General features: G+C 35.6%; 3 protein-coding genes across 4 annotated transcripts; 2 read left to right on the top strand and 1 right to left on the bottom strand.

Annotated features, from left to right (window-relative positions):
* Positions 1-1,917: 1,917 nt before the first annotated feature.
* LOC140789440 (beta-1,6-galactosyltransferase GALT31A) lies at positions 1,918-6,773 on the top strand. The gene is made up of 11 exons (XM_073139146.1): positions 1,918-2,321; positions 3,548-3,650; positions 3,863-3,924; positions 4,073-4,284; positions 4,367-4,430; positions 4,516-4,588; positions 4,716-4,836; positions 4,940-5,027; positions 5,124-5,249; positions 5,341-5,450; positions 6,529-6,773. Exons 1-11 carry the CDS (start codon positions 2,221-2,223, stop codon positions 6,675-6,677), a joined length of 1,209 nt encoding a protein of 402 aa, XP_072995247.1. The 5' UTR covers positions 1,918-2,220; the 3' UTR covers positions 6,678-6,773.
* A 1,962-nt stretch (positions 6,774-8,735) lies between these two features.
* Positions 8,736-13,162, top strand: LOC140789453 (uncharacterized). Its single transcript, XM_073139159.1, has 6 exons — positions 8,736-9,183; positions 9,262-9,421; positions 9,545-9,727; positions 9,807-9,890; positions 11,661-11,742; positions 12,506-13,162. The coding sequence occupies exons 1-6, from the start codon at positions 8,879-8,881 to the stop codon at positions 12,934-12,936; spliced, it is 1,245 nt and encodes a 414-aa protein (XP_072995260.1). The 5' UTR covers positions 8,736-8,878; the 3' UTR covers positions 12,937-13,162.
* A 590-nt stretch (positions 13,163-13,752) lies between these two features.
* Positions 13,753-19,657, bottom strand: LOC140789451 (granule-bound starch synthase 1, chloroplastic/amyloplastic-like). Of its 2 annotated transcripts, none has more exons than XM_073139157.1 (14): positions 19,339-19,657; positions 18,470-18,839; positions 18,321-18,401; positions 18,143-18,241; positions 17,925-18,014; positions 16,261-16,324; positions 16,070-16,170; positions 15,862-15,971; positions 15,510-15,753; positions 15,253-15,429; positions 14,958-15,149; positions 14,480-14,566; positions 14,268-14,396; positions 13,753-14,118 (listed from the first exon to the last, which is right to left on the bottom strand). In XM_073139157.1, the coding sequence occupies exons 2-14, from the start codon at positions 18,821-18,823 to the stop codon at positions 14,002-14,004; spliced, it is 1,845 nt and encodes a 614-aa protein (XP_072995258.1). In that variant the 5' UTR covers positions 18,824-18,839; positions 19,339-19,657; the 3' UTR covers positions 13,753-14,001. The 2 variants fall into 2 exon arrangements, with proteins under 2 accessions (XP_072995258.1, XP_072995259.1); XM_073139158.1 differs by having other exon boundaries at positions 19,156-19,462.
* Between the last annotated feature and the right edge of the window lie 427 nt (positions 19,658-20,084).

The raw sequence follows: 20,084 nt of genomic DNA, 5'->3' as shown, positions 1-20,084 counted from the left end.
TTTCCTGATCTCAATCCTTTCGTCTCTGTGATCTTCGAGAAGCAACTTTTCTAGATCTAATGTATATGTGTAGAGTTAAAAGCGATTCAACACGTTCCATCCAAAGTCATTATAGTTCTTCAAAAGTCTCAAAAATAATAATGGACAACTCTCTAAGATAGATTAAAACCTCCTTAGATACCTCTTTTATAAAGAATTCAAGTAGCTCTAAAAGATAGTCCACGAAGTCATCATAATAAACTAGAAATTTTGAAATTGTATGAGAGTTTGAAAACCTAATACCATAGGGAGGGCAGTCAAATGCCAAAGGCAAAAATCTTTTATTGATTCAAACTTTGATTTTCTTCATCAATCTTTATAACATAGTTATTATAATCGGGCCGAATATTGATTCAGATAGAGTTCGGGTCACAAAACTAGGTTATTATTCAACCGGTGATTCACCTGGACAAATTGCTGGATTTATCGAGTTTTATCGGATCAATAGCTTATCCGATTTGATAACAAAATCAAACCAATTTAATGCTCGATTCACCGGTCCGACCATATGATCTGCTCCAATTCTAATAACTAACTATACTTCATAATCATTTATATATATGCTCATAGAAACGTTCTAAACATAGTTAGAATATTTTAAAATACAGTGTCAATAAAATATAAACCTTGCAAAAGAGATAAATTCCTAATATCTATATATTATTTTCTTTTTTGACGTCCTAACATGAGGTGATTGAGTACTACTAGAGCACGACTGAAAGGGTTACGCTCAACTGCTAGCACTCGATTGAAGTCAAATCTCTCTAAATAAAAGGATTGGAGTTTAATTTTTTGCAAGAACGACTTAAATTGAATAAGTCGAAGTAAGCCATTTCTATGCATGAAAAGGTTGGTCGACTTGTCCAACCTAATTATCAGGTTGATTTATCCCATTATCTAGCTTATAACTTATGGATTCTTAAATTACTAAAATAAATAAATAAATAAAATTAGTTTACTCTCTATAATTTGAACAAAAGTTACTTTAACCTTATTTATTAAAATAAGTGAAAAGATTATTTTTCCATAATATAATTCTTAGCTGCTCATAAATTTATTAAACAGAAAAGACGAGTGATGTATATACGACCAAAATTATTAATTTAGACAATGCTTTATATACAAGATTAAGTATCAAACTTGACAACGCTTAGTGTTTAAGTATTTAATTTTTTAAGCTAAGTGTATAAGTAAACATACCACACAAAAGAGCCATGCCAATTTGAGTCTCAGCTAATATTTAAAGCGTTTTGTTAGCATTCTTGTTTGTATATAAATTGTTTTTTTTTTCTTTCTATTAGTTTATTAAAATGCCTAAAGTTATTAAATTTCAGGAAAAATATGTTTACCTATCAAAATTTAAAATTCCTCTTTGAATTTTAAAAAAAATAATAATTTAACTTCTTAATAATAAAAAATAATTTTCTATTAAAACTGTTAAACTTTTAACCAATTTTAATTATTTTATATAAAAAACAATAAATGTGAGTCTAATTTTTCTCATAACTCGCATAGTTACACTGATTGATGCGTAGAGTTGGGGTTTTTTCTAATAATATAAATTATGTATATTTTATTATAATAAAATATATGCATTCAGTTTTATATTTTATATTAAAAAGATAAATATAATTAAATCGTAAAAAATAGTCAAATTACTCGTTCAGCTAAAAACTCGGTGCGAAAATTTTCCATCCAGTTAAACCTATAATTTAAAGGACAGCAGAGGAATGACTCGGAAATCGAAGGTGGGGACCACGTGGACACCATTGGAGTACGAATAAATATGTCAAAAGAGGCACAGAATCCAAAAGAAGGACACAAATGTTTTTTTTCAAAAAAAATGATAAGAAAGCCACTGACATAGAGGGGTATTCTGGGAATATCACTCTATTCCCCCCCCCCCCCATTCCCAAACCCTCTCTCCTTCCACTTGATATTAGTTTACAAGTATATACCTCTGTCTTCCTTGCCAAATGCCCGCTTCATAGAGGTACAAACTCCAAGCACATCTCATTAATGAAAAAGGTGGAAGCTTTCGCCAATGCCAAGCCATTCACAACTGTAACCCAAACCTTAGAGCTTTTATCCACTCTTCGGGGAGGTGAGTTGGGTTCCACTGCAATTTAGGAAGGCTAGAGGAGGACGTTTTAGAGAAGGGAGGAGAAGGAGAAGGATTCGATGGGAGCGAGGCACCACAAGGTGGTAGGAGGAGTTTCTACGAAATGGGTCTCTTTGCTCTGCTTCTTCTTCTTCTTCTTGGGCTTTTGCGTGGTTAACAGGTGAGTTTTGATGAGATGAGTCTCAAATTTTTTATTTTTTATTTTTAATTTTTATTTTTGTGTAAAAGTACATTACTTGGTGCCTTTTGACGAGATGGGTCTTTGTTTTGGTCGACCAATGTTGCTTTCTTGTGCTTTAGCCACAATTTCTGCAGCAAATTTGCTTTTGGGTAGACTGCATTTTTGCTATTGTACTGAAAGCTGAGAATGGGGGCTAGAGTTTAGTCATGGGAGCTTCACTGGAAGAGTTGGCTGCATTGAGGGGCCACTAATAGGAATATTTCATGAGGATTGCAAAACTTTGTTAAATTTGTTTTAAAAGAAAGGATTCACAAGGTATTTGTTGGATATGGTAGTCTAATTTGTAGGGCATTCATTTCTTTTGCCACTATCAATTGGGTGGAAGATAATCATGTCATGCCCTGGCCACTAGATCTCATTATTTCTTCTACTCATTTCGGTGTCTACATGCATGCAAAGTGAGTTGCTAAATATTTGGTCATTTCCGCTTCTGTGCTTTTTAAGTTTCTTTAGCACTGCAATGGAAGGGTAAGAATCCTAATAGACTAGGATTAAACATGTGGAGAGGTAAAAATGTGTTGGACTAGAGTGGCATTGATGAAGATCCTACATGAAGACACATAATAGAGGGAGTCTAATTGTTACTGCACAAGCATTTGCTGCTTAAGAATGAATAGATTAGAATAAAGAATGAATTAGATCTCCTCACTACTGCTTAGTGTTGTTGTACAATATTTAAATAGACTTTGAAACACATATATCTTATTTTGATCATATTGCCAATTACATAGAAAACCTTACACTTTGCATGACAGTGATTTGAAAAGAACCAAATATTCTTAATAGGTTACAGAGGATAACATCACCAATCCGTTGATATGAAATTTATTTCTTTGTTTGTTTTGCTTCAAGTATATTCACATCTATTGTCGTTGGTATGTTGAGATGGTTGTGCCTGTAATGATTTGGCTTTATCTTCAATAATGCTGTGTAGCTGAGTTGGAAATTTGAGCTTCTTTCCTGAGAAATCAGCCAATTGCAAAATAAATTAGAATCAAGGGTAAATTGTTTGGTTATGATTTTTTCATATAAATTTTCTTCTTATGTATTAAGAACTTGTCTGTTTCTGATCAAAGTTGTGTAATATCTATTTTCTTGTGTGATCTGTCAATGTTATAGGCTTTTTCTTTTTTTGTATATGACAGGATTTGGACTGTTCCTGAGGTAATTGAAGTAAATGGAAAGGACTCAATAGTGGAAAGGACTCGAGCTAGACTATCTGAAGTTTACATAGAATGTGAAAACAAGGTAAGGTAAAATAGAACTGCTAAAGCTACCATGAAAGTATTGGAGATTATGTATTAGTTTTACTTTGTGATTGTGGTTCTTAGCATTTATTGGCACATACATCTACCATGACCTCATATAGCTAGATAAAGCATGAATGGTATCTAATGACTTCACTGCATACTTCTGGCCTGCTATTTTATGCTGACATAATTTTATCTCTTCTATTTCAGGAGGTTTCCGTTCCTGAAGGGGATATACTTAGTCAAGTATCACAAACTCATGATGTGATAATGTAACCTCTATCTTCCTTTGGAATCATTGTCTTTTGTCTCATTCTACAGTATTGAAATATTATTGTTAAGATAACGAAGATTTTGCAACTGCTGTCAATTTAAAGTTTTTGACCATCGCAATATGACGACCAAGTTCTTCTATATCAGGACCTTAGATAAAACAATATCAAATCTAGAGATGAAACTAGCAGCAGCTAGAGCTGCTGGGGCCAGTAATCAGGGTAGATCTCCAATTGCTGTGAAGTCAGGAATCACTCAATCAAAGGAACGACCAAAAGTCTTCTTTGTCATGGGTATCATAACTGCATTCAGCAGCAGAAATCGTAGAGACTCAATCAGGGAAACCTGGATGCCTTGTGGTAAACCTTAGTCACACTCTCTAGCTAAATGCATGTACTATGAGAATCAATATTTCTAGTCTCAAATACTCTTTATTGCTAGGTGAAAATTTAAGAAGGCTAGAGAAAGACAAGGGAATTGTCATCCGCTTTGTCATTGGCCACAGGTTTGTGTCAATTTAATCAGAATTCTAGTAGTTTATTTTTTCTAGATATTGCTAATATATTTTGCTGGAAATTTTCATGCTGTAGTGCAACTCCTGGCAGTCTGTTAGACCGTACTATTGATGCAGAAGATGAGCGGCACCAAGATTTCTTGAAATTGGTATGTTCATCTATGTTAGTTTTCCTTGCATGCTACATTTTTTTTCCTTTTTACATACATTAGTTTTGCAGCCTATCTGGGAACTTCTTATGGAGATTCTCACACTATGAAATTAATGACCTTGCAGAACCATGTTGAAGGCTACCATGAGCTGTCATCAAAGACTCAAGTATACTTCTCAACTGCTGTAGCAATTTGGGATGCTGATTTTTATATAAAAGTTGATGATGATGTGCATGTCAATATTGGTTGGTTACTCATGAATTTAATAAGCTATAACTTTTATCCACCTGGCAGTGTTTCTTATAATATGTTACATTGACTCTAATTTCCTTACTCTTCTTGCAACAGGTTCAATTGGTTTCACTTTAGCACGCCACAGATCGAAACCACGCATTTATATTGGCTGCATGAAATCTGGACCAGTTCTTGCAAAAAAGTAAAAGTTTTGACACCAATACTTTTTGCAGGAAATTTCCAATAACATCTTACAATATTTTGCCTATCATAAAGTTTAAATCCTTAATATGTGTAGAGGACTCAAGTATCATGAACCAGAATATTGGAAGTTTGGCGAGGAGGGAAACAGGTACTTTAGACATGCAACAGGACAGTTGTATGCCCTATCCAAAGATTTGGCTACATATATATCAGTTAACCGGTGAGCCCAATGTCATCTGGCTTCTGCATTTATTAGTTGCTACAATGCACTTGTTGATCACCCTAAACCTATCCGTCTTGTTATTTTGCAGACATATTCTGCATAAATATGCTAATGAAGATGTTTCTTTGGGTTCCTGGTTTATTGGTCTCGATGTTGAGCATATTGATGAGAGGAGCCTCTGTTGTGGGACTCCCCCAGGTAAATGTCACTCTAAGAAAATTCTGCAGCACATTGTGATAATGTAGAGTTAGAGCCTCTAAGTAAACACCAAATAGTCATCTTTGATACTTGAGAGGATACTTAATCTCCCTATCTCACTAGCTCACCTGATGTTCATCATTTTGAAGAGAAAATAGTACCTTTTCTATTTCTGCCTCCCCTAGTTGCATGATAAATTTATAAGCATAACTCTTTTGGCACCGTCACCAGAATCTGTCTGCTCAGTCTTAGGATACAAAGCATTGATTTATACAAAATCGCTGTGATTTTAAGTTACATTCAATGACTTGAATCTACATACTTCCTGGGGTTTACAGAGACTGCAGAGTAGTATCTCTTGTAAGAGTACTTTGGAATACTTATACATATCTAGATTTTATAGAGCTATCAACAATTGGTATCTTTCCTTTGAGTTCGAGAACTTATCTATACCATACCTTGATTCAAACTTTGAAAATATAAAGCACCGAACCTACTCCAACACCAATAATGAAAATCAATTCACTCTAACTTTACCACTTGATCAGTCCATCCAGTTCCATGACCATGACCATCTGAAGTAACAGCAGTATAAGCATCAGACTGAAACTGCTTCTGCAATTTAGAATAGATTTGCAATTAGTCCTGTAGCACTTTATAATTTGTCAGCTGAAGCTTTGGAGATCCATTTTCATGTTTGGTGATTGCATGATTCAACCCAACACTTGCTTTGATCCGCCTTTCGTGTAAAATAACCTCTTCCAAGATATTTGGTTCATTGTAACCTGATATGCACGTGTAAAGAGCTGCATGGATATAGCGATGCTGCATCTAGAGATCCATATTTTTCTTTTGTTTAGTTATATATTGTGATGTTGGTTGTCTCACAACACTAGAGAGAGAGATTAGAAGTTCTGTGGCATGATCCTTTGTATTCACTATGGTGTAAGATTAGAAGCATAATCTTTATTGCTTGAATCCTTGCAACATCTATCATGCTTTTCTATATCCCTCCGGAATATTACATACTCCATCCTTTTACACTTTTGAACAAATCTAATAAGTGAAAGTTTTGCAGACTGTGAGTGGAAGGCACAAGCTGGGAATCCTTGTGGAGCATCCTTCGATTGGAACTGCAGCGGCATCTGCAAGTCAGCAGAGAGGATGGATGAGGTCCATCAGAGATGTGCAGAAACTGATGGAGCTGTTTGGCATACAAGTTTCTAAGAACTTAAAAAAGGGTTCCCTCTCTTCTAACCCTTTGTAACATGTAAGAATGGTCAAATTGTGGTAATGAAAAAAGTCAGCTTAAAATTTCTAAAATATAACTTGAATGGGTGGAGCTTATTTTAAATGAACCCTTCCTTGATACATGCATTTAACTCAAAATTATAATGTACTTCAAGGTTAAATTGGGTAGTCAAACCGTTTATTACGTTTCTACTATAGTTAACTTAATCTAAAGGTTTAATTAAGTATAGCTAACAGATTTAACAACAAAACATTTTCTAGCTAAACCGGAGGACTCGATTTGTAAATAGTAAAAATATAAGATATAAACTACAATTTCGTTATAAGGCAGAGTGTTATATACAAAATTTTCAAAATATAATGATTGCATTTTAGTTAATTCTAGAAGGGTTAAGTTAAAATTATATAGTATTTCTCTAAAATAGAGAGTTAAAGTACCATTTTTCTTTAAGGATTTTTAAATATTTAGAGTTATTAAATAAGTCATTGTGACATTGATACCCTGCTTACCAATAGATTTGTACATTTATAAGTGTCCTTATAAAATCGATACATTATTTTCCGATAAATTCGTAGATTTATAACTGTCACTAAATTTGTCGCAACAAGTCTGGAGTTAAGTTTGTGACCTGGTTAGATGCATTATTGACCTTCTCAAAAGATTGAGTCAATATATATTTACCCATATCTTCCGCCAGCAAAATGATGTGGCAGATCAACCATTTTGTGTAAGGGTTGCCCTCTTCCCCATGTCATTTTATAACTTCTTTTGATACTTTTGGCGTTTAAAATAAATTTCAAAATATTTAAATTTACTTCAAAAAATTTAAAATAAAATATCACACACTGAGTTTGTAACTAGTTGAATTGAAAATTCTACTGTGTCAAGTTAACTTAATTGAATTTTCCTTTAAGTTTCCTGAGTATCTTTTAGACCCTGGATGCATTTCCTAATGAATAGAAATTTGGTTTTCTTAATGTTATAATTCCCGATGGCTAATGAAAATCTTCGCTTAAGGGCTTAATTAGTAGATACACACTTAACTCATTAGACTTAGGTAGACACGAGTATCAAGCCACATAACTCTATAAAAGTGCCATAAGTGAATACATTTGAGCTTATTGAAGTATAATTTTTGACAAAACCCTTATTTCAATGAAACTTGATTAGTGGCATATTTTTTTATTGCACGGGCTAATTGATGATAACATACTAAAATAACTAACTCTATAAGAGTTGGTGATATCCATTCCTGTGACTAAAGAGGTCGTGAGATCATTTTTAATCTCAAACAATTATTATGGAGAAAAAAATTATTTGGTGGCTTGACTCAGCAGTTCAACTTTGTTAATCGATCGGTGGTGTGGTTGGTCATTCTAACCCAACAACTTAGAGCAGGTCTTAGTAGCATTTAGTTTGGGTCAATAGTTTCGTAACACACATGACTTAAAAAGCTTAGCCTAGATATCGTACTATATTAGTTAAAAGTTTGATAGAACCTAAGTGTTTTTGTATCTAAAAATAGTAGCTCTTGAACGATTAAAAAAGAAGACAACAAGCTAGAACATGTTAACCCTATTAGAACAGGAGGCTCTGCCCAAACTCAGTCGGGCTAGATGATTACTACCTCTAGTTGCTGGAATATGGCCTTAAATTACGAGATCCGAACTCTCTTAAATAGTTTAGTTTAAGTAAATCGCACGGTATCCTCGTTATATTAATTGTATACTAATATATACAATTAGGTCACCACCAAAAGACTTAATAAAATTCAACTCTTCGTACAAGCAGTTAGAATAGCCAATCAACAAGTTATAGTCCTTAGTCTTTCCTATGTTGGCGAATGGCAACCAGTCGTTATTCATTTCTTTATTCTTGCGGAGAATAACTCCCATGAATAAGTCTTACCTGTTATTCTCCCCTCTCGTTCAGTCGTTTTTCTCTCTTTCTATCTCTCTCCTCCCATCTCCTTCGCCTGAAATTTATCGGGCCCCCACGCGAATCCCGCTCCTAGTTCATCAGCCTCTATCTCTAAATCCTTATCCCAAATCCACTCTTTTGTCCTCTCTCTTTCTCTCTCATCAACCTTAACTACCTCTATCTACTCTCTTTCTCTCTCTCTCTCTCTCTCTCTCTCTTGCAGTTTTCGACGATTCCCCAGTTTGGGTTTGGACTTATGGCGTTGATTCTTGACGCCATTGTCGAGATATTGCAGAAGCCGACTATTGGAGCCGTGGTCTCTGAGCTCGTCCTCTTCGCGAGCCCTCTTTGGGTTGCGGTATTCGTTGGGCTGTTGGTGGGATGGACGTGGAAGCCGAAGTGGGCGGCCGGGCTGGTGGGAGGCGAGGAGGAGGGTTCTGGTGGGTTAAAGTTGGGTTGGAGCTTGCCAAGTTTGGATTTTTGGAGGTCCCAGTTACCGAATTGTGTCTCTAATTTGATTTCGGAACAGAGTTCGATAAGAAAAGAGACAGTTGATACGGGGTATGTTAGTTTTTTGATGTCTTGTTTGCTGTGCTAACAAATTTCTAGAACTCATTCGATTTTGTTTCGTGATCGCAGTTTGAGAATGACGAGAAATCCGAGATTGGCCGTGACAGAAGAGGATTTAGTGCACTTGTACCGCCTTGTAGAAGAAACAGATGGGGGACCAGCATGGCTCGATATGATGGAGAAATCATTACCCACCATGAGCTACCGGGCTTGGAGGAGAGATCCTGAGGTACTAAGAATTTCTTTTTCTTGTTTTGCTTTGGGATGTTCGGAAAATAAATGTGATTTTGCGATAGGAATTATTGATGGATTCAAGTACTAAATTACATTTTGATGTCGTTGATAATGTCAGAATGGTCCGCCTCAATATCGCAGTAGAACTGTGTTTGAGGATGCTACTCCGGAGACGGTGAGGGACTTCTTTTGGGATGATGAGTTCCGCATGAAGAACAAGTGGGATGACATGCTCATCTATTATAACATTTTGGAAGAGTTCTCGGTAACAGGAACAATGATAGTCCAATGGGTCCGCAAGGTAGGAGTTTTGTTGTTCTTGTTTCTGTAGATTATGTGTCTTATCTGGTCTGCTGATCTTCATAGTTCCGATGCTGCAGTTTCCCTTCTTCTGCAGCGATAGGGAGTATATCATTGGCCGTCGGATATGGAAGTTAGGGAATGCGTACTATTGTGTGACAAAGGTATGAAGAGTCCCTCTTGTACTCATTAGTTTATATACGAATTCTTTGCTTTTCATTTTTTTTGAGCTCATGTTTCCATTAGAACCCAAAGAGAGCGTATTTTCCAGGTATCTCAGGTTCAAACATCTACAAGTTAACTATTTGTATCTATTGCTTGTGTCACTCATAATGTTAGGGAAACACATCACGGAGGTTGAAGCAATGAAACATGGGGAAATTTGAACTTCTTGTTCCAATATACATGTCTTTGTCTTCATCATTCTTTGAAACTTACCACATTCTTTTTTTTTTTTAATTTTTCCTTTTTCTCTCTTCTCTTCTCTTTATTTATTAGCCATTTGATTTATGCCCTTCATTACCATCTATTGAACTCAAGACTCATTTTGGTACTGTATTTGTCTAGTTAGCTTGAAACAGAAGTATGGGAAACTTATATCTTTTCTTTTTTCAAAGCAAAGTCCGTAGACGATGGGAACATATATCAAATTATATGAAGAGCTGCAATTTGATATTCTCAAACCTTAACTTTCATCTGCCACAGTGTATCTTCTGTTGCTAGGACTCTGATCTATTGCTTTAATGCCAATTTGAACGATCTACTCTTTCTCTTCATGTGTAGATTTTCTCACAATTTTTTGGCAAAATAAGTGGGAAGTTGGAAATCAACAATTGAATTGTAGTTTGTTATGTCATTGTTTGACCATCCATCTATATCCTACTTTGCTTTTCCGTTCCTGCATCTTGTCACTACTAGTCCCTTTCTTCTACTCATCATTGTCATGTGTGCAAGTATCATCTCTTCAATTTTGACAAATGTAACTAGATCAATTTCGTGTTAATTATTTAGAGAGTAAAATTTCTTCAATCTACAAGCTGGCTTGTTGATATATTTCTTTTATTAGATCTTACACATGGGCTCTGAACTCTGAAGTGTTCTGATAAGGGTAACATTGTAAAGTTTATGCTATTGAGGTGCTTATAATTTTACACAAGCTGTCAGAAGGTTATATTTGACTTGCAAGTTAAAGATTTGTCAAACTTGTTGTTGGCTTAGAAAATAAGAAAGAAAACAGAAATGGACTTCATGCTTAGTTATTAACAAAGGATAATTTTGGGAAAACACCTTTATCATTCTGATTATTAGAATCTCTTGTGTTGGTCTTATTCTCCATGTGAAGATTCCTAAACTTTCTGGGGTAACATGTTCATCTATGAAGTTTTATAGTTATTATATATGCCCTACAGTATATGTACTCGTACAGTTTAGTTTTCTACTTTTGATAACAGATGTAAATCTGGTTTTGCTTATCCAGCTGCAATTTCATCGTGAATTTACATTTTCTTTTTTGTTCTGGATTCAATTTCTTATGCACTTTGCCTTTTCTTCTTGATATTAATCATGTTTTTATGTGGACTATCCATGCTCCTTTTATGATCCAGAGATTCACATCTTCCTCTATACCTAGGAACTGATTTGATTGCTAGATTTTTTTAAAAACTGTTCTCTCAGTGAAGATTTAAAACTTTCTCTAGTAACTATTCATCTATGATCTTTTACAGAACTATTATAATATTATATGCCCTACAAACTAGTAATTATAGTCTCATAATATCTAGGAGCTTTACAATTCCTTTGGATATGAGATGTAATACTGGTGTTGCTTTTCCAGCAACAATATCATCTTTAGTTCTATATCTTTGTACTGAATTCACTTTTTCTGCATTTGATCCACTTTTCTTTTAATATATTCTACGACTCGTATGCTTCAGGGAGTGCCATGTTCTTCTATACCTAGGCACAAAAAACCTAGACGTGTTGATTTGTACTATTCAAGCTGGTGCATACGTGCAGGTAACCTGATGTCCACTTTCCCTGACATTAGAGAAACAACTTTTTTAGTTTGCTCCACAATATTTTCATGCCAAACAAGACTGATGGAGTTTTTTCTTTTCAAATTTCAAACTTATGAATGCATGAATTTCAACTTGTAATAAAAAAAGCATCCCATATATATACGGGTGAAAATGGATCTGGTACGAATTGGATAGTGGTGAAATTATATCCATATCTATATCTTCTCTTTGGATAATTATTTGGATTCAGATAGCGGACTTAATTTCATATCCTCTATTTACGACCATGGATACAAATCGAATATCGGATATATTCATATTCATTTTCTAAGTCTATAAGAACTTGTATATAAATATAATTACTGAAATCTATATACAATTAGTATATATATACAAAACTAGATTAAAGATTCATATAAAAGTACAAAAATAGTCTTTCATATCACTAGTTTTATAATACTTTAAACTAAATGATATGCAGATATTATTTTTCAACTCATATTAGTATCTGCATATACTATTCAAATTCAGATACAATTTTGGATATCGAGATCAATAGAAAAATCTCAACCCATGTCCGGTGAAAACTCGGATATGGAATTGGATTTGGTCGGATATAATCCGACATGTTTTCACCGCTACATATACCCCTAACTTATGCAGAATTTTCTCTCCCTTTTCTGTTATATATATATATATATATATATATAGAATGGCTGAGGCCTTAAAGAACACATATTTTCTGTTTAAACATGTATCAGTTGAATCAAAAAAAGGGGATGGCCAGCTGACGTCCTGTGAGGTTCTTCTATTCCACCATGAGGATATGGGCATCCCATGGGAGATTGCAAAGCTTGGAGTTCGTCAAGGCATGTGGGGTTGCGTCAAAAGAATTGAACCCGGAGTTCGCGCCTACCAAGCTGCCAGGAAATCCGGGGACCCGATGTCACAGAGTGCCCTAATGGCCCAGATATACACCAGTTTTGGAGCTGATGCAATTAGATCTTTGGAAGTCAATTCTGATATATCTGACATTACTGAAGCAGAGGAGAAACCAACTGGCCACAACATACCTAAGCTTCTTTTGCTTGGTGGGGCTGTGGCACTTGCATGTACACTTGATCAAGGGTTGTTAACAAAGGCAGTCATATTTGGTGTTGCTAGAAAGTTTCTAAAGCAGAGGAAGAGATAATAAGTAGTCCAACTACAAGAGTTTGCGGAAAAAATGTTGATCAAATACATTTCAGCAGCCCATCTCACCGTGTAAGGTTTGCATGGACTAATTTTCTTGGTCATGGTGATGCATGAGGAGAGATGTGATAGTTCATATTGTAGTAGTATTTAAAAATGAAATTGTATTTTTAAAAAAATGAACCTTACTTTCTCTTCTTCTCCTTATATATTCTCTTTTTCCACCATGAGCCAATGCACAGTTCTCTCTTTGTATGTTGACAGAAATGCAATGCACTGGCCAGCACTATCTGCCTTACACGTTAAGTACTACCGTAGCAATATGACTTCTTTTTCCACTAGTATCAAAGATTGGTGTGAGCAATTTCTGAATAGTGGCTTTGCTAGTTGATAACTAATTGAAAAATGTTTGAGAAATAAAGTGCACATAAATATTCTTTCATGAGTTAATCAAACCTAAGTCTTTGGAATAATTCTTTTGTAATATGGTAGCCGATTCTCATAATTAGTTAGGTGAGGATTATGAGGTACCTCATCAATCTATGAAGCATCTATGTTTCATCTGATCTATTTAGAACTAATGAAAGTTTCAAGAAGACCTGTGTACTTCTAGACATTCTCATCATCACCAAAATTGTTCTTTGTCATTCTCCAACAAAAACCATCATGGCATTGTTAATTGCCATCCGCAATTGGGTTTCCAAACAAAACCATTATTGCAGTGTGACCTTTCTTCAAACACAAGCTGGAAAATAGTCCCAGCTAGAAGGAAACTTAGCCATATTTGTATCACAATATTTACAACATACAGCATAACTTAGGAATAGGAGTACGAAAGATTTATTCAGCGAATTATGAGGTGAAAGCAAGCAATTATAGAGTTCTTAATTAAGATATTACTTATCATATATATATATATATATATATATATATATATATATATTTATATAGTTCTTTCTGCAGTAGATATTCTTTCCTCCTGCTGAGGAGAACACCTGAAGAGACTTACAATGACATCAGTTTTTCCACCGCAAGGTTTATACATAGATTATAGAGCTGTTTAATTTCAAGGAGTTGCCACATTTTCCTTAGCAAGAGGAACAATCTCTTCTCCATCATATCCTGGTTCACTTCCCGCAACTCCCAAGTTCAGTAGAACTTGCTCCCAGTTCTTTGCAGGCCCCTGCAAAAATACGACAATATGGACATAAATCATCGAGCGCAAGGATGAGTTGATGCAATGTAAGTAAGAAATGAGTTTGAATTCATGATAGCGAAACTCTATGATGCGCCTTGTAGCGCAAGGGATTTCTGCGATAGTCTGGTGTTCACCTTCCATGAGAGGTCTTGTGCCATGCAATTCTTGATCATATCCTCAAAGGCAGGTGTGCCGATGACCTTAAGTGTGCGTTTCACAGTTGTGACAACTTTCTTTACATCAGAAAGATCGACAACTTCGCACTAAAAGAAACAGAAAGATTCAGCGTAGGTAAGTATACAGTAGCATACAGATTCATTCAGTTAAAGGAAAGTGTTATACTTACTTCAGCACTGAACGGTCCCATATGGAATCCAGTTTTGCCTTCTTTCACCGTGTCGACAAGCCCACCGGTGGAGGAACATGCAGAAGGCTGTAGAACATTACAGTTAAGAATCAGAGAGCCCTTCTCTTTACATAACGTACTACATGAATACATGGATTCTCTCTGAGTTTGGAAAGAAAGAAACAAATGTTGATCAAGGCATGGAGAAAGAGAACATTAGGTCAAATTGCTCTATGAATAGTTTGATTAACATGTCAGGATTTACTAAGGAAAAGGTGTGTCATAAGCACTTAACACTGGAATTTTGATCCAACATATCTAGCAGATATCATGATAACTTAGAGATGCTAAGAATTCAAATGTTATTTTTGCATTAGAGAAGAGTGACCATATATTTATACAGATTTAACAAAACAGTAGTCTGCTTCAGTAATCAAATAAATAAACATCAAAGCACAACAAAATAAGGGGAGTGTACCGTTCCATATTGCATGCCTTGCAACTGGATAAGGCCGCAAGGTTCAAATCGACTTGGAATGACAATTATATCAGCTCCCGCCGTCATCTGGTGAGCTAAGGGAGCATTGAACTTCATAACTGCCCTCACCTTGTCCGGGAACATTTCCTCCATACTCTCAAGCTGATTCTCCATTTCCTTCTTGCCAGTTCCCTGTAGTTTATGAACAGATTGTTTTATTATCGAAGCAACATGTTCTTGTTTCTCATACTAAGATAAACACACACAATTACTAGGAACAAAATCCAACACTTACAAGAATAATTAGCTGAACATTCTCATCCATGATCTCTGGAATGGATGCTGCTAGAATATCTGATCCTTTCTGCTCCTCTAGTCTTCCAATGAATACAATTACAGGGATGTCCCTGTCTACAGGCAAGCCAACTTCAGCTTGTAATGCTTCCTTGTTAAGAGGCTTTGCTTCCATTACCTGAGACATAAATTTTGATGAGTATCAGTAGTATTATACATAAAAATTTCAGTAGAATTCTCGGGTAGGGAGGTTCTCACAGTTTTTGCATCATAATTAACAGAAATATACTTGTCTGTTAATGGATTCCACTCATTAACATCCATTCCATTCACAATTCCTGTGATACTGGTCACACGCAAAATGTTGTCCAACTCAACTCCCCTTTCTTCTCCTGAAAGGAGCTCTTGTGCATAATATGGACTCACTGTAAACACCCTGTCTGATTCTAAGATTCCTGCCTTCATCCAATTTATCTTCATTCCCTTCACAGGCTTGTTGTACCTGCAAAACATACAAAATGTCGGTATATATAAAATTCATCCATCAAATATAGTTTTCTTAATAACATTGGAATTTAGTTTCCTAATAGGAGAAATGTAGAGTTTCTACCCATCAATGAAACTGAAAGAAGATTTGAAATTCTCTGGAAGATTGAGAAGTTCGAAGTCCGAGGGAGAAAATCGGCCTTGGTACGAAATATTGTGAATGCAGAAAGCAACCTAAAAACAACATTAAACTAATCTCAGTGCTGGTTATGTCACAACAGAACTATGACCCCCTCACAAAATAAGATCACAGTTCAATGAGGAATGCAAACCTTGGCATTCTTGTAAATTCCACGGGGATGGTACATGCTCTTTAAGTAGCATGGCAGAACAGAAGTGTGCCAATCATTGCAAATGAAGATCACATCTTCCCCTGCAAGTAGAACAAGCGATATTATTATCAGTAGTGTAACTAGTGAGCAAGTCATATAGGATCTCGAAAACAAAATAGCTTGCTTCATACCATAAGGACCAGAGAAAGAATCACTGTTGTTGAGATTTAGAATTCTAGGAGCTTCCAATGCTGCCTGGAAGTGTCATATACATATTTATGAGAATTGAGAAATAACATCAGGAGTACAATAGTAGTGTTCAAAAGTCATACACAGGATCTGCAATCTTAGTTAATCAACAAATACAAAGAACAATAATTTCAAGGTAATTATGCAGACTATTTTGACAAAGTGCACAAAGATGAATATCCTTTAATATTCATATTCTAGGAAGCACCAGTTCCTTCCATGAAATAAATGTTGGTAACAATATCTGATATGGTGAATCATAAGATATTCAGCACTGCACATATAGTTATCGTACTCCTATAAAGTAGAGAAGAATAAAGAGTAATTAATTACCAATGCCATCCATAATGAGAACAATCCCTAATGTATTCTGGTTAAAAGTAAACTTCTGTTTATAAAATCTTGCTTTTAATTTTGCCGGATATCAATTTCTATGATCACCAAATACTTCAGGTGAAAAACCCAGTAAAAACAGAGATCAGCACCTCAAACAAACCAAGAGTATGCTATGCCAGAGCAGATATCTCATTTTAAGAAAGGTCAAACAGAGTGAAGAGTATGCTATGCCAGAGCAGATATCTCATTTTAAGAAAGGTCAAACAGAGTGATGCATATTTAATTAATCTCCTACTCAAATAGAAGTCATATTACACAACTATTAATTGTAAGAAAATTCATGATTTGAACATGATGAATTTTTTAAAAATTTTGAGCCCAAATTAAGTGGGATCCACATATTATTTATGATAGATTAATGATGGAATAGAAAGATCTCATAAATTACTTAAATATTATATATTCACTTATCAAGTCCATCAAAGCGAAGTAAATGGAGATTGGCTTTAAAGCGACTATCATAGAAAATAAAAAATGAAAAAAATGAGTTTAATACCATATTGATTATTTAAAAAATATTGATAGGATATACAAGAACCATATTTCGCTTGGCCTTTAGACCCTAAGGTGTAACCATGTTTTGGGCAAAGACTTTCTCTGCCAAATCAACTCATACACGCACATTACTCGGTTCGGTTAGATTCGCACATGATCAAGTCCCAAAATATACTATTGAGTCACTTTATTCGTTTTCAACTACATTGAGAGAGAGTAATGTACTGTTTTAGTTCAATAAGATACTCAAATAACTACTTCCTTTCACACACAAGACAATCCTTATTTTCAGGGAGACTAAAATCTATTGTTCCAAAAGCAATCGATGAAAAATGAATTAGTTTTAAGAATATAGTATTCAACACTAGACTCAATTTGTAAGGAATATTATAAGTTGTAAGTCTTTTAATTGATTTCATTACTACTATTGGCTTGGATTTTGTTACTATTTGAATCAGATTATCGACGACAATAACTTATCATTAGGTAATTTAATTGTTCTACAGCATTACATGTTATCACATTGCACAAGGCTCTTGCAAATGCAAGGGGTTGAGATCACAAAAATTTACGCAACTTTACCCTGATGAGTAGACGCTGTTTACATGACTAAAATTCCTGGCCATGATAGGCATTAAAAGCAAGAAACTAAAAAAGAATCATCTGAGACACTAGACAAATTTTTATGCCTAACATGGAGAAACAAATTACTGACCTGGCATAGAAAGCTGAAGCGTAGCTGATTGTCCTGATAGTCTGTTCCAGTGTTAGGGCCATAAATCTTCCCACCAGTTTTTCCCCAGACCTAAACATTAATTCACATGGAAAAAAGAAAAATTAAGCTGAATACCTATTGAACTTGTCAGCAATATGAATTATAATTAACAATTCCACGAAATGATAAATGCAAGGAGAGTCATAGAAAGTTTGGACCTTCGCAAGAAACATAGGGTGATCGACAAAAACTCGATCAACTCCTCTTTTATAGCAGTGAAAGAAGCGCACGGTTTCACACCTATCCCCAACTTTCAACTGGCACAGAGAAATAGACATTGTTACCAAAAATTTTCCTATGTTAATAAATTAACCAATAGCCCACAATTGTGCATACCTCAACAAGAGCATCTGTATCCCAAGCATCCATGTATTGATCATAACGTGGCGCTATAACCATAACTCGATGTCCATTTGCCTAAACAAATTAAGATAATAAGAATCATAATTCTTCAAGGTGAGAAACTAAGAGAAGAAGAACATTACCGCCAATGCCGGTGGGAGTCCTCCAAGAACATCACCAAGGCCTCCAGTCTTGCTCCATGGAGCCATCTCAGCTCCAACAAAGACTAAATTCATCCCTTTTCCACATATGACCACGGCTCGTGGTGGTCTCAGATTCACAGTAGAACAACCATTCTTAAATTGCTTGGAAGTTGTTTTAGCTTTAGTCCTAACCTGAAGCAAGTCTACCGAGTTTTGAGATCTGAGTCCATGATAAGCAGTGGCTTGGTTCTTCAAATCTGCAATCTTCCTGTTGTGGAATGCTCTTGGGTTGGAATCGGCTGCACTGCCATACAAGCACTTTGGTACAAACTGTGATGCAGTCACAGTAGCCATTGGAAGAGCTCACTTTCTGAATACCAACATGAATAATGAGAACAAAATCTAGCACAATATATATCACTAAAGTTTTTTATTGGTTTGTTGCATTATCACCACCCACGTAAGAATCTTCTTGCAATATAGCTCCTCTTTTCTGGATATTTGCAAAGTGACTCTTCCATTTTCAAGTATATTTGCAAATAACAACCTTCCCTTCCTTCATAATTAATATTGAAAGAGGAGCTGTTTATGATGAGACTAAGTTGCCGAATAGATGGTCATATGCTGGTAAATTTGCATATAACACCCTAGATTTAATAAATTAACTTAAAGAGCCTAATAGTTACCTCAAATCTGAAAATCCTAACTGGCGTTTTGTTCTCGTTTTACAACAAGTGCAAAACAACTCAATCGCAGTTACTATACATTCTCTAAACAGGAGAGGGAACCCAAAGAAGCCAAGAAGAAAAAAAGGAAGAAGAAAAAGGAACAAGGAGCTGAAGCAAGAATGCTGTTACTTGGGATCATACCTTCTTCTTTTTTTTTCTCTCAGATAGAAGGATTAGAGAAAAGCTTAGGAGTTTGCTCAAACAACTGTGAGCTCTCTCACTCTCTTCCTCACTATCTCAGTGTGTGTGTGTGTGTGATGAAACTACTCGGCTTGCTCATGAGGCCTATTTATTCGTACTCGTCTCTAGGCAGCTACACTTGCGACACGTGGCAGCAACTCCGCCGTTATATCTTTCATACCTCCGAGTGCGTTACGATTTTTCGAGGGCGGGGGGGTGAAGCACGAGATGCGAATAAACGAGGCAGGGGTTAAAGACGGTAACGTCACAGGGTTGCCGCGGATTCAGCCACGTCAGTCCATTTGGTATATGAAGACGACGACGGGAAGTGACCGGTGGATCTCGGTATCTGGACGCGTGGAGTGAGTGGGCCCCGATTACGTGATGATGTGTCTTCCGATTCTCGATGATCGTAACTTTATTCACGAGTGCTTTGTGCTGGGAGACGACAAATATAGTAATCTAATAAGCGTCACTAGAGTCGCCTAACCGGAGGCACCTTGACCGTCCATATGTCCGTGGTTGTTGAAACGTACATCTGATTGCATGGCATGATTGAAATGAGAAACTGACATTAATTTAGCAAAGACAATGTTGAGATTTTTCTTTCTAATATTTACTTTGTCCTGTTCACATAATATAATTATATTCTAGAGAAAGGCTTGATGCGGACGGTACAAAAATAAAGTGCAAACAACTAACTCTTA

Source organism: Typha latifolia, chromosome 5 (assembly GCF_019914945.1).
Source record: "Typha latifolia isolate L0001 chromosome 5, TyphaL0001v2, whole genome shotgun sequence".
NCBI classification, from domain to species: Eukaryota; Viridiplantae; Streptophyta; class Magnoliopsida; order Poales; family Typhaceae; genus Typha; species Typha latifolia.
The sequence above is the reverse complement of the archived record's forward strand: the minus strand, read 5'-3'. Positions and strand labels throughout refer to the sequence as shown.